The following is a 14,299-nucleotide window of genomic DNA, read 5'->3' as shown; positions in this document are numbered from 1 at the left end:
CATTTCCTGTCAGAAAAGCCAAGGCCCTGCTGGAGCTGCCTCTGAAGGCAGCCGGCTGATGGACAGGCCTGGTCTTCCCTCTGTGTGCCCCACTGCCAGGTGGCACCTTACCCTGCGCAGGCGCTCAGCCTGCGCGGTGGTACAGATGCTTCACTCACACTTGCCGGGGGCTAAAATCACAGCCTATGACCAACCTGGCCTGGGGTGTTCTGAGGTAGTTCCTGAATTCGGGATGCCTGTTACCTACTCTCTTTCAGAAGTCAGGACATGTAGGAAGTATTAAAATATCCATGCATCGCTTTCATCAATAATCACTGTAATTGAGTGCAAAATAAAGGAAACTTGAGTTGCTTTATTTAGCTTCCAATTTCTGGGAGGCTCAAGAATTATAAGTATTCTGGACAACAAAAGAAAATAAGACTGTGCTTACAGATCTTGTTCTGCCATATTCTTGCTTTAGGATTGCTATTTTATTGTTGCCCTTTCTGTTACATGGGATGTACACATCAGGTGTTAAAAGGTACAATACATTCTACAACTGAGCACCACTTTCTGTAACTGAACAGGCAAAGAAATTACACTGAACATCAGCATCTGGCAGTATTTTTTTTGGAAAAAAAAAAGTGACTAAAATGGGTTTAAATTGATTAACACTATTAAATCACATCTAATATTTGATACTACATGATTCAATACAGCTATACGATACAATTATACAAAATGTGTTAACATCAAAGAATACAACCAAAATTAAGATAGCAAACAAAACCTATATAACTTTTTTTTTTTACAGGAAAATACTTTTGAAGTATGCATGTAACTGCCCATTCTTTTAAAGAAAATCTACTGCAAGCAAAGTTATCAACCTCCAGAAAAATCACACATAGCATTACTAAGCATATCCCCAAAAAAGTGTACAATATGCACACTTGGAAAATACAAAATTAAAAAAATTGTAAGCAACAGGTGAGCTTCATATTTATAAGAATGTGAAAAGAAGTCCCATTTTTAGCACTGTTGTATAAAGAATTGTCTTTTGATGCGAAGTTCATGAATTGTCCTCCTGTTGGGACCACACTTTACAAAAACACTGTGTTTTTGAAACGAGATTACAGAGCAAGATAGAGCATCTTAGCAATGTCATCTTAGTAAAGTTTTTTTTTTTTAAATTTTTACTACTTTATCAAAACATGTCCCTTAGGTGTGTAGGATTCATTTTTAAAATTCTTCCTAGAAATAATATACAAAGGAGAGGCATATTTATTCCCAATCACACTTCTGGAAGATGCTTCCCATGGTCGAGAAGGGTCTTCTCTCTTCTTTTCACTGGTTGTTTTTGGCCTTAGCATGTGTTAAGATGTGAGATTTCAGGTTAGTTGACTGAGCAAACTTCTTATTACAACCATCGAAGGGGCACACATAGGGCCTGTCTCCGGTATGGATTCGCACATGTGTGCGCAAATTGAAGTCCAGTGAAAAGCGTTTCCCACAGCCTTCGAACGTGCACTGTCAAGGAAAGACCAGAGATCAACCCACTCAGCAACTCTGACCAGACCCTGGGAGTCAGGAGCTCACTGCTTTGCTAGAGAACAGCCTATTTATTTTACCAAACACTTTTCATTCCTGCCCTGGGTGAACTTTGTGGATATAGTCTAGAATCAGCAGGCAGGTTGGACAACCCCGAAAACCCAAGGATAGCCCTCACGAACTGTTTAAAACACTTGGCAAAACGGCAAGTCTTCCTAAATGCAGGCTAGAGTCCTAGTGCTGCTGTAAACATTTCCAACAGTAAAATACAAATGATTAAGGGTTCTGGTGTCAGCTGTCAAAAAAGAACCATGTTAGATTCACTAGCTGCACTGCTAGTTCTTTCACTTATTTATGGGCTAAAATATTACCTATACTTACACTCTAGAAACTTTATCAGTTAGTAATTATACTATTAACTACCAAAAATAAATTACTTCAATCCTGTAATGAATGAAGTAGAAATTGAGTTTTAGGTATGCTCTTCAATCCTGTTCTCCTCCTGCCATAAAGTGTACTCCATCAACACCAATACATTGCGTACCCAGTACCACAGAGTATAGACAAGGATGTCCAGAGCCCCGGCAACCCTTCTAAGCGACTCCCCAGGAGAAGTTTTGTTTCTCACCAAGGAGTAATAAGACCCCGAGTCTCTGGGCTGGCGCCTCCTGCCTCATCACCACACCACCTACACTTGCAGTGTTCAGACAGGCAAGGCAGTGTGGGGAAGAGAGGGAACTGGCTCTACCTGAAAGGGCTTCTCTCCAGTATGAACCAGTTGGTGTCGTTTTAGTTTTGAACTCTCAACAAAAGCTTTGCCACATTCTGCACAGACGTGGACTCTGGGACCGTGGGTGTGCAGATGTTTTCTCATGGCCGAGTTATCCCTGAACATCTTTGTGCAGCCCTTAAAACAGAGAAAGCAGCTTAGAGGTTCACATTGCAAACTGTTAGAAAGGATTCAACCATTTAACAGCCTTTACTGACATATTAAAACAAAACCACCTCCCCAACCCCCCATTTTAATTTTACTTAGTATTACGGTAGAACATTAATATCATTTAAGACAAAAAACAAACAGCTGAAAAAGTCATCATTTAATGCAAACCCTAGTTTTACAGATGAGGAAACTGAGGCTTAGAGATGTCTTTAAGTAGACTTGCCCAAGGTCACACTACTAGTAGTAGCCAAACTGGGAATAGAACCCAACACCCTGGCTTCCAGCTCTACCACAGCCGCCTCACCCGACTATGTCCCCCAAAATGAAGTAACAGAAGCACTGCTAAGCAAATGGAGTTAAAATGACGGTAGTCCACCACTACCTTTGGTGGCCCCATATTCTGTGCTGCAACAATGGACTGTCATTCTCCATCGCCTACTGTTCCCTCTTCTCTCTTTGCCTCTTTCCCCTTCTTGACAGAGAAAGAAGCAAGAGGGTCTCCAAGGAATGGCAACTACAGAAGAAATTTATTTTGTGAGACACTAGGAAAAGGAAGAAGCAGGCAAATTGATACCAGTGCAGGGCGGGAAAGGCAGATGGATGTGTGGCGCTCGAGAAGCATGTCCTCAACAATTTCTTCTGCAGTTGTTGCCCAGTAATGGAGTGAATGGGGAAATGATAAGACAGCATGACAGAAGGACAGCACAAGTCACTAGACAGCTCACAGGCAGAAGGGAGAGGGAAGCCACAGTTTTTCCGCCTTGACCCCTAGGTTGAATTTCCATTTAGAAAATGGAAATTTAAAAAATTTAACTGGTACACAATGTATACATGCATTGAAACATCACATGGTACCCCATAAATATGTACAAGTATTATGTGTCCATTATAAAGAAAACTTTAAGAAGTATACAGAGAAGCTAAAGGGATGGCATAGGCACTTCCAGCCTAACTGTTTTCAAATGCTTGTTATTTCGGCCCTAATGGAGATAGGTTTACATTTCAAATCGCCACATCAAGAACGCTGACAAAGAACAGGAAGGACTTGCTAGTGCACAGTCATTACAGGGACGAGACCGTGAAACTAAATGTAGCCTGCTCCAATTGTTCATTTTTAACATTCTTTATTCCACTCAATCTCTCCTACTTTGTTCTCTGTACCTATGTGATACTTGATTTTTCTGTTAGTCTTATATCCAATTAAGTTTGAAAATAGCCCCCAACAAATATCTCAAAAGTACTTTTCAGGTTATCCTTTTATTTTAAAGACTAACTACATTTGAAAACAATTAAGTGCCTCTCTAATAACACACGATTAAGTCTTTATTTGGCTTATTTTAGCAACATCCAAAATAATTTTCAAATTTCAGTTACAAGCCTACATTCCCATAAAGGTCAATAGGTGAGACACAACCCAGGACCTTAAGACGGACTTGTTGATATAATCCAAAAAGAAATGAAACACTAACAGTAGAGTCAACACACAGTAATCAAGCAACGGCTCCCTGCAGTCATCCCATTTAACAGTATTTAAAAAGTTGCCTTTACTAAATAACAAAACTTCATCTCTTGGATTTAGAAACCAAAGATTCTAATTCCTTGCTTCATTTAAATTATCAAAAGCAGAAACAAAAGTGCAAATTTCTTATAAACTCTCTAAAACTTCATCAACAGTTTAATGAACACTCTCCCCCTAGCATTACTTACTTTATGAGGGCAAGCTATTGTTCTTGGAGCATCATCTTCTTTAATTTTTCTTGGCTTCATTCTTATCAAAAGAAAAAGAGAGACAGACAGATTTGTAGGAGTGGGTAGACTCAACTGGCATAAATCATATAGTCCCTAAAATGCTTTCCTTATAGGTACCCAAACTAAAATTATGATACATTTCCATGAAGGAGAAAGGATGAGACAACTTGCATTCACTAAGTACCAATGACTGAAGCACTCTTCCCATCTTACAGATAAGGATGCTGAGGCTAGAAACATCGAGTTGCTGCCTACAGTCTCAGAGCTAATAAGCTGGTGCAGCTTAGAATGGCACTATGATCTGTGTGATTCACATACCTGTTCTTAACTCCAAACCCTTTAAAAAAAACACAAAAAATCAACTCAGACAATCAGACGAATCTCCTCGTGAGAGGCAAGGGAAGATTTCCAAAGGCAGCTGCTGCGATGATGAAGGTGCCTTATGAAAAAGAAGCGGTGAACACAGGAGTGTCCTAAAATATCCATCTCTATACACGAAATGAGTCCAATTAGTACTGACACAAATGATCTTTAAAATATATCATTTTAAAGGGTACAGAAGAGTCCTTTTAAATCAAGATTTATAGATATTAAATATCAAATATCTCTGCAAGGACACACGACAAACCATTAGCACCAGTTACTTTGGGGAAAGAGCTCCTAGGGCCTGGTGGACAGATGGGAACACCACATACTCTCATACTGTTACCCTACTTCTGGATGGGGGCTTGGAAGTTCTCATTTGTACCAAGAGTCCTGGTAATGTGGTAACCGTCTGGCAGAGCCCCATGTGAAATTACTGTCTAGAGAGCCTCCTGGTTTGGTAACTTACCTACCTGCTTCTCCACTGAATCAAGCTTTGGACTTTTGTCAGAACTTTCTCTCCAAATATTCCCTATAGATCTGTGTGTGTGGTAGGGGGGTGAGAAATTAAGCGTTCCTAAAAAAACTAGAGAATAAATTTAAATCTCGGAAACAGATTTTCTTTTTGTCCCTAGTTTTACCCCTCTCACACCCCTCCATGATGGTTCATATTTAATAAATAAATAAATCAGCCGGGTGTGGTGGGTCACATCTGTAATCCCAGCACTTTGGGAGGCCAAACTGGGAGGATTGCTTGAGCCCAGGAGTTCAAGACCAGCCTGGGAAACACAGTGAGACTCTGTCTCTACAAAAAATAAAAAAATTAAGCCTGGGCAACATGGACAAAACCCTGTCTCTATCAAAAACAAATGAACAAACAAAAAATCCCCCAAAATCAGCCAGGCATGGTGGTGTGTGTCGATAGTCCCAACCACTTGGGAAGCCGAAGGCAGGAAGATCACTTGAGCCCAGAAGGTCAAGGCTGCAGTAAGCCATGACTGTGTCACTGCATTCCAGCCTAAGTGACAGAACGAAACTCTGTATTGGATTTAAAAAAATAAATAAAATAATAATTTAAAAAACCATAGCTGGGCGTAGTGGCTCACACCTGTAATCCCAGCACTTTGGGAGGCCGAGGCAGATGGATCACTTGAGGCCAGGAGGTTGACACTAGGTTGACCAACATGGTGAAACCCCATCTCTACTAAAAATACAAAAATTAGCCGGGTGTGGTGGCAGATGCCTGTAATCCCAGCTACTTAGGAGGAGGCTGAGGGAGAATTGCTTGAGCCAGAGAGGCGGAGGTTGCTGTGAGCCGGGATCGTGCCACTGCACTCCAGCCTAGGCGGCAAGAAGGAAATACCGTCTCAAAAAAAAAAAAAAAAAAAAAAAAAAAAAAACCAACAAAAAACTAGCTGGGGGCCACTATTCTGAGTGAAGTAACTCAGGAATGGAAAATTGAACGCGGTATGTCCTCACTTATAAGTGGGAACTAAGCTATGAGGATACAAGTGATATAATGGACTTTGGGGACTTAGTAGGGAAAGAATGGTGTGGGATAAAAGACTACATACCGGATACAGTGTACACTGCTCTGCTGAGGGGTGCACTCAGATCTCAGAATTCATCAATATAGAATTCATCCACGTAACCAAAAACCACTTATACACCAGAAGCTATTGAAATTTTTTTTAAAGTCAAAGTCGAAAAAAAAAAAAAAAAGCCCACCTAAGTGAATCCTTAAAAGCAAGAGCTAATTTACCACCACTCTTTTGTTACAAAAAAAATACTCCTTAAAAAAAAATTAATTCTGTAATCTTTTAAGTTTGTGAAAGCCCTAACAATGGCCTTCTTCACTTATAATCTGGGAAAAGGATGACCTGATCTGTAACCTGAACACATGAAATCATTGGTTAAACTTTCCATGCCCTAGAGGAGTATATGAGGAACAACAGATCTGGTAACTATCACTTATCTCCATGGAGTTGGTCCGATACTATACATATTTGCTATTTTAAATTCTACGAGAACATTTTCTTTTTTCCTTTTCTTTTTTTTTTTTTTTTTTTTGAGACAGAGTCTCACTCTGTCGCCCAGGCTGGAGTGCAGTGGCACTATCTCAGCTCACTGCAAGCTCCGCCTCCCAGGTTCATGCCGTTCTCCTGTCTCAGCCTCCTGAGTAGCTGGGACTACAGGCGCCCGCCGCCATGCCCGGCTAATTTTTTTGTATTTTTGTAGAGATGGGGTTTCACCGTGTTAGCCAGGATGGTCTTGATCTCCTGACCTCGTGATCAGCCCACCCACGAGAACATTTTCAATTCAGTGTCCTCCCTGTTCCCAACCCTGTAGATATTCGTCCTTTCTCGTAAATGGATTATAGATCGAGCATCCCTAACATCCAAAATCCAAAATCTGAAACTATCTGAGTGCTAACATGATGCACTCATGTGATAGGGTCACAGTGAAAACTTTGTTTCGTGTACAAAATTATTTAAAATACTGTATAACAGCCTGGGTAAGAAAGCAACACCCTGTCTCTAAAAAAAAAATAAAAAGTTAGCCAGGCATGGTGGCACATGCCTACAGTCCCAGCTACTTGGGAGGCTGAGGAGGTAGAATCCTTTCAGCCCAGGAATTTGAGGCTGCGATCCAACTTCGGTGACAGAACGAGACCTTGTTTCAAAAAAAAAAAAAAAAAAAGGATAGAATTGCCTTCAGGCTATGTGTATAAGGTGTAATGAAACACAAATGAATTTCAAATTTCGTGTTTAAACCTGAGTCCTAGCCTTAAGATAACTCATTATGCATATGCAAAACCCCAAAATCCAAAGTGCTACTGTTCCTAAGCATTTTGAATAAAGGATGCTCAACCTGTAACACCAGTTAGCAAGTTTTTTTAAGTGCCTGTTGTAAACAGGACTCTGAACTAGCCTTTCTTATCTTAAATACAAATAAATCCCGGAGTTCTGGTCTGAGTTCACAAAATCAGGTAGGACAAAAGTTTGGTGCCACTACGCCACCTTGAGGTTACATCAGTTTGGAAAATAACAGTGATTGATATGAAAGGTCTCTATTCCACTCAAATATTATTTATTTTTAATTTAATTAAATTAATTAATTTATTTTTTGAGGCGGAGTCTCGCTCTGTCGCCCAGGCTGGAGTGCAGTGGCGCAATCTCAGCTCACTGCAAGCTCTGCCTCCCAGGTTCATGCCATTCTCCTGCCTCAGCCTCCCGAGTAGTTGGGACTACAGGTGTCCGCCACCACGCCCGGCTAATTTTTTGTATTTTTAGCAGAGACGGGGTTTCTTACCGTGTTAGCCAGGATGGTCTCGATCTCCTGAGCTCGTGATCCGCCCGCCTCGGCCTCCCAAAGTGCGGGGATTACAGGCGTGAGCCACCGCACCCAGCCTATTTTTTTTTTTTAAGTTTTAATCTTCCCAATTAAGAGTGAATACTTATCCTTTGAAAATTCTACTGAAACATTGTTTTGTTTTTGTAGAGATGTGGTTTCACCATGTTGCCCAGACTATTCTCAACTCCTGAGCTCAAGCAATCCACCTGCCTAGGACTCCTTGGAAACATTCTGTGTTGAGTGTGAAGATGGCTACATGACTGTTTGTCCAAATTCACAGAATAGTACATACATACCTAAAAGGGGGTAGACTTTACCATATGCAAATTAAATCTTAGTAAACATGGCTTAGTAAGGTCCTCTCTCATACATTTTCTTTTCTTTTTTGAGATGGAGTTTCACTCTTTTGCCCAGGCTGGAGTGAAGTGGTGCGATCTTGGCTCACTGCAATCTCCGCCTCCTGGGTTCAAGCGATTCTCCTGCCTCAGCCTCCTGAGTAGCTGGGATTACAGGCGCGTGCCACCATGCCTGGCTTTTTTTTTTTTTGTATTTTTAGTAGAGATGGGGTTTCACCATGTTGGTCAGGCTGGTCTGGAACTCTTGACCTCAGGTGATCCACCCACCTCGGCCTCCCAAAGTGCTAGGATTACAGGCATGAGCCACGGCACCCGGCCTCCCATACATTTTCCTAGAGTTATTCCTAGTAACTTAATTTTTTTTTTTTTTTTTTTTTTGAGACGGAGTCTTGCTCTGTCGCCCAGGCTGGAGTGCAGTGGTGCAATCTTGGCTCACTGCAAGCTCCGCCTCCCAGGTTCAGGCCATTCTCCTGCCTCAGCCTCCTGAGTAGCTGGGACTACAGGCGCCTGCCACCACACCAGGCTAATTTTTTTGTATTTTTAGTAGAGACGGGGTTTTACCGTGCTAGCCAGGATGGTCTCGATCTCCTGACCTCGTGATCCACCTGCCTTGGCCTCGCAAAGTGCTGGGATTACAGGCATGAGCCACCGCGCCTGGCCACTTAATTTTTTAAAAGATATTTTATCATGGAAATTTTCAAATATGCCCCCAAAGTAAAGAGAACAGTCTCAGGTACCATTTACCCAACTCTTGGTTTGTTATTATAAGTGGTATTATTTTTTCTTAAAATGTCATTTTCAAAATGTGTGCTAGTATTTAGAAATATATTTAATTTTAGAATGAGAGTTTAAAATGCATTTGGACAAATACCCTTGGACTTAAGGAGTAAGTGGAAGATTTAAATGCAGCCACTCTTAAGCTCCTTGGCAAATCATCCTCCTTCACACAGAGTGGCAAATGCAGCAGTATACGTTGGTACTTTTTAGATTTTATTTGAATGCCAACAATGAAAAAAGTCATTTTCCAAAAATATACTTAGGTTAAAACAGTGTTTCATTTTGCGAGTAAACAGTAAAAATCATATACCACCACTGAGAACATCTTCTCACCCTCCTCAACTATTCAGAAGTAACTAGGATTTAAGTCTTCCATTCACCAACGGACACTTTTGAACCCAGAGAATCCTTTTGAACCTGGAGACAATGATGACAACAGCATAGACATTATGAATGAGGCAGTATGGGATGTGACTTGGAGGTGACTTCTACTAGCTGCATGACCTTGAGCAAACTGTAACTTCTCGGCCTCGGTTTCTTATTCTGTAAAAAGGTATAATGCTACCTACTTAAGAGCTGTATGTTAAGCACTTGGAAAATGATAGCTCTTATTACCATTGGCTATGTGTGAAATGGGTCTAGCTAAAAATGAGTTCATTCTTAACCACCCTTCGATAAAGGACTGAGAAACTGGAGAAAGCATGGCACTAGGAGGAACACACCCCTCAACGCAGTACATGTTATATGGAGGAGTCAGACACCCAACAACTCAAGTTTCCTGTCAAATAGAGAGGGAGAATACACTCCCAATGACATGACTGCCCGATTTATAATAGCTCATTCTGGCATATGTGGGAAGAACGTTGTAAAGATTGTGGACTTCAGAACCCAAACTTCTGGCACAATATCAGCAGAGCATTGTGTAAACCGAAGTCCTAACCAACAGATCTGCAAATATCCCAGAAAGGGAGATGAAACATTTTTGGACAAGTGACTCTTTAATGAAAATAAGCCTCTTCCATACAAAACAAGGTTAGCTGACTTCCAGACCAGAACCATCCTCTGATCTGTGCTATTGGGACAGAAGTTCCTGCGTAATATGGCTGTCATTTGCAAGCATGATTCACCTCCCTTCTTTGTGAAAAGATAATATTGCCTTAGACAAATGAAGTTTGTTCAATGAATTATCTCTTAAATATTAATATTCATGTGATGATACTGAAGAGTTGTGAGGTATTTTCATCTCCATTATCACATTTCATCTATACATTAATACTGTGAAAGTCTCAGGGTAAGTAGTGAACAGCAACAAAAATACCAATTTGGGATTGGCCTAAGCATTCTAATCTTTCTAGACCAAAGGTTTTCAAAGGTCTAACTTTATTTAGTGAAACACATACAAAGGTGGTCACTTTACAGGAAACAGAACTCACCAGACCACTCACTGACCACTTTTCAAAATGTTTACTGAACGGACATTTCGGGAAAAAAAGTCATCCATAGACTGTCCACCTTCCCAATGTCAGACTTTCCAATTAAAGTCATTATGGCTTATATTTTGCCCATGTGCGTATGTAACTGATTTACTAGGCAGTCTAGGTTGAGTGCAGCATGAGCCTGAAATACTCTTTGGACAGTTTCAAGTCCAGTCCAGCACCCCATCACCCCAGTGCACAGAGGAGACAGAAAAGCAGCTTACGTTCTACCTTAAGCCAACAGCTGCAGCTCTAATGCCACTTTGTGAGTGCTGGGGGTGAAGACTGGAGGCCAGCAGGACAAGTTCTATGGGCCGTAATTAGCGAAGATGTGGTCTGGCCCCCAAGAGTTTAAAACTCTTGGTGCCTCTGTATCTTCTGCTCTCAGAGCCCCGGGCATCAATTCCTGAGCCTCCAGAAAATCCCACTCAACTGTTACACACATCCTCAAAACGTGAAGATCTAACAAAACAGGGCACCTAGGTGCAAACAGTTCTCACCAACACCACTGTCCAATTACACATATTTGTTCAGATGAACATGAGCTTCAAGAGCTACTATGTTAGAGGCCGGGCGTGGTGGCTCACGCCTGTAATCCCAGCACTTTGGGAGGCCGAGGTGGGTGGATCACGAGGTCAAGAGATCGAGACCATCTTTGCCAACATGGTGAAACCCTGTCTCTACTAAAAATACAAAAATTAGCCGGGCGTAGTGGCGGGCACCTGTAGTCCCAGCTACTCGGAAGGCTGAGGCAGAAGAATTGCTTGAACCCAGGAGGCAGAGGCTGCAGTGAGCTGAGATCATACCACTGCACTCCAGCCTGGCGACAGAGCAAGACTCCATTTCAAAAAAAAAAGCTACTATGTAGAATGTGGATGAGAGGGAGCCCAACCCTTGACCCATCTCACAGGGCCCAAACTCTGTAACTTTACTTTTTACACTGTCAAGGCGATCAAGATTTCATTCTTTTCTATACACAAATGAAATCTTTCAACAGGCTAATAAAAGAAATGCTATTTATATTCATATTGTGATTATGCAAATATTATTTACTGTGGGGCTAAACAGTGTGCTAGGATCACACTTAATGCTCTACAAGTATACAGCATAGGAGCTGCAAGGTGAGAATCTTCCCAGAGTCAGGTCAAAGAAGCTCTCTCTTTCAATACTGTCAAAATTAGGCCCCATTTTTCAGGCTACAGCTTTCTCTGCCCTACTCCCTCACCCCTTTTCATGGAGGTTCCGATTGCCTTTTCTTTTTCTTTTTCAGAAGACCCTTTTCCATACCACCAAGCTTCTTACTCACTCTACCCACTACTGAATGAAACTGACTTTTCCTTAAGAAATTCTTACAGCCAGCCAACTTTCTATTCTAAATGGAATACATTTTCCAGCCTGCTACACAGCTGTCCTCTTGGTTGTCGTGCACCAGGAAATCTTCCTTCTGATGTTCATCCTCATTTCGCTGTATTATATCTTCAAGTTACCTCCTCAGAAAGGGTGCATGCAACATGAATCCTTGGGTCTCTAAAATTGTCATCTCTTGCCCTTGTATCTGACTTGATAGCTTTGCTGGATCAATAACTCTATGTTTACAGTAATTTCTCCTCCCAAAGCATTGTTTTATTGTCTCTAATTATCCCCTGCTACTGAAGAAAAGTCTCATTCAGGTCTATCATTCTTTCCACTTGATGGCCTATCTTACTGAAACTTTTGGGTTCTTCAGCCCCGGTGTTTTGGATGGCTATCTGGTACCCGGGTGCCAGTCTCTGTGGGTGGTCCCCTTCTTAAGGAGTATGGTCTAAGGTAGCCATGTTACCTTCCCAACAGTAACATGTGTCCCTGGATTTTCTGTTCAGAAGACTGGGGACAAACTTTTAGATCAGCTGCTCCAATGCTCCAAGGAGGGTGAGCAGTGCCAAGGGTCACCAACACCTAATGGCTTTACTGCTCACCACCCATAGATTCCCTCTTTTCAAAACCTTTCCTTCAGCCCTCCGCCCCTCCACTGCAACTCCTTCACAATGTATAATCTAAAGAGGTTTTATTCCCCTCTCGTACCTCCTGAGTCTCCTTCTATTTGTCTGAATGATGCTTTTACTCTGCCACTGGGACCTCTTACCCTCTGACATGGTTTCGCTGTGTCCTCACCCAAATCTCAACTTGAATTCTATCTCCCAGGATTCCCACATGTTGTAGGTGGGACCCAGAGGGAGGTAACTGAATCATGGGGACCAATCTTTCCCATGTTATTCTCATGATAGTAAGTCTCACGAGATCTGAGATGGGTTTATCAGGGGTTTCCACTTTTGCTTCTACCTCATTTTTCTCTTGCCGCCACCATGTAAGAAATGCCTTTTGCCTCCTGCCATGATTCTGAGGCCTCCCCAGCCATGTGGACACGGGAGAATCACAATTGTAATTTAAAGTTTCAAAAGGCCAGGCACGGTGGCTCACACCTGTAATCCCAGCCCTTTGGGAGGCCGAGGCGGGTGGATCATGAGGTTAGGGGTTCAAGACCAGCCTGGCCAAGATGGTGAAACCTTGTCTCTATGAAAAATACAAAAATTAGCCGGGTACGGTGGCAGGCGCCTGTAATCCCAGCTACCTGGGAGGCTGAGGCATGAGATCACTTGAACCCGGGTGGAAGAGGATGCAGTGAGCCCAGGTCGTGCCACTGCACTCCAGCCTGGGCGACAGAGTGAGACTCCATCTCAAAGAAAAAAAAAAAAAAAAAAAAGCTTCAGTGTTCTGGTTTGGGGCTCAGAGTAGTCAGTATTTGGTTTGAGATGCTGTTAATAATAAAACATCCATGTTGGACTTGAGGTGGTTTTTAGGAAGTAAGTTGGGGCTGGAGTCATCTAATGAGCAGTGGCTAAAAGCATCAAAACGGTAAGCATGCTCTTACTCCTCCCCCCGCCCCCCACTGAGCACACAGTCTGTTTCTAAATCTTTTCCATTATCTTTTGTAGTTTTTTTCTTTCTCTTTTTTTTGGGGTGGGGAGGCGGGGAAGGAGTTTCCCTCTTGTTGCCCAGGCTGGAGTGCGATGACGTGATCTCAGCTCACTGCAATCTCCCCGTCCTGGGTTCAAGCAATTCTCCTGCCTCAGCCTCCCTAGTAGCTGGGATTACAGGCGCCTGCCATCAAGCCCAGCTACGTTTTTGTATTTTAGTAGAGATGGGGTTTCACTATGTTGGCCAGGCTGGTCTTGAACTCCTGACCTCAGGCGATCCACCCACCTCAGCCTCCCAAAGTGCTGGGATTACAGGCGTGAGCCACCATGCCTGGTTCAGTTTCTTTCTTTTTTAGAGACAATTTTGCTCTGTCACCCAAGCTGGAGTGCAGTGGCATGAGCTCACTGCAGCCTTGACCTCCCATGTTCAAACGATCCTCCCACTCAGCCTCCCAAGAAGCTAGCTGCACATCACCAAACTGAGCTTTTAGAGAAGGAGTCTCATCATTTTGCCCAGGCTGGTCTCAAACTCCTGGCCTCAAGCGATCCCACCTCAGCTTCCCAAAGTGTTGAGGTTACAGGCTTGAGCCACAGAGCCCAGCTGGTCTCTTGTAATTTCTATCACATTTATTCCTTTGTTATCTGACTGCCACAATTCTAACTCAGGCCTTCATTAACTCTTGTTCAACTGACCTCTCTCATTTCCTGTGCCTGTATGAATCTAGCCTGCACAGACAGCTGCAAAGGACTTCTCCCAAGTTAAAGCTCTACTCACACAGCCCCTTCTCCCCAGCTCAAAGTCTG

The 14,299-nt window shown here is 42.5% G+C and overlaps 1 protein-coding gene across 1 annotated transcript in view; it reads right to left on the bottom strand.

Annotated features, from left to right (window-relative positions):
- Positions 1 to 332: 332 nt before the first annotated feature.
- Positions 333 to 14,299, bottom strand: part of YY1 (YY1 transcription factor) — a 39,282-nt gene continuing 25,315 nt past the window's right edge. Inside the window, exons 3-5 of the mRNA XM_019009695.4 lie at positions 4,175 to 4,235; positions 2,276 to 2,434; positions 333 to 1,506 (exon numbers count right to left, since the gene is read on the bottom strand). Coding sequence (XP_018865240.3) covers positions 1,324 to 1,506; positions 2,276 to 2,434; positions 4,175 to 4,235 — 403 coding nt within the window. The 3' untranslated portion in view covers positions 333 to 1,323. The remainder of the gene's footprint in view (positions 1,507 to 2,275; positions 2,435 to 4,174; positions 4,236 to 14,299) is intronic.

This window comes from Gorilla gorilla, chromosome 15 (assembly GCF_029281585.2).
Source record: "Gorilla gorilla gorilla isolate KB3781 chromosome 15, NHGRI_mGorGor1-v2.1_pri, whole genome shotgun sequence".
Taxonomy (NCBI): domain Eukaryota; kingdom Metazoa; phylum Chordata; class Mammalia; order Primates; family Hominidae; genus Gorilla; species Gorilla gorilla.
Note: the sequence above shows the minus strand (reverse complement) of the source record. Positions and strands in the feature narration are given on the sequence as shown.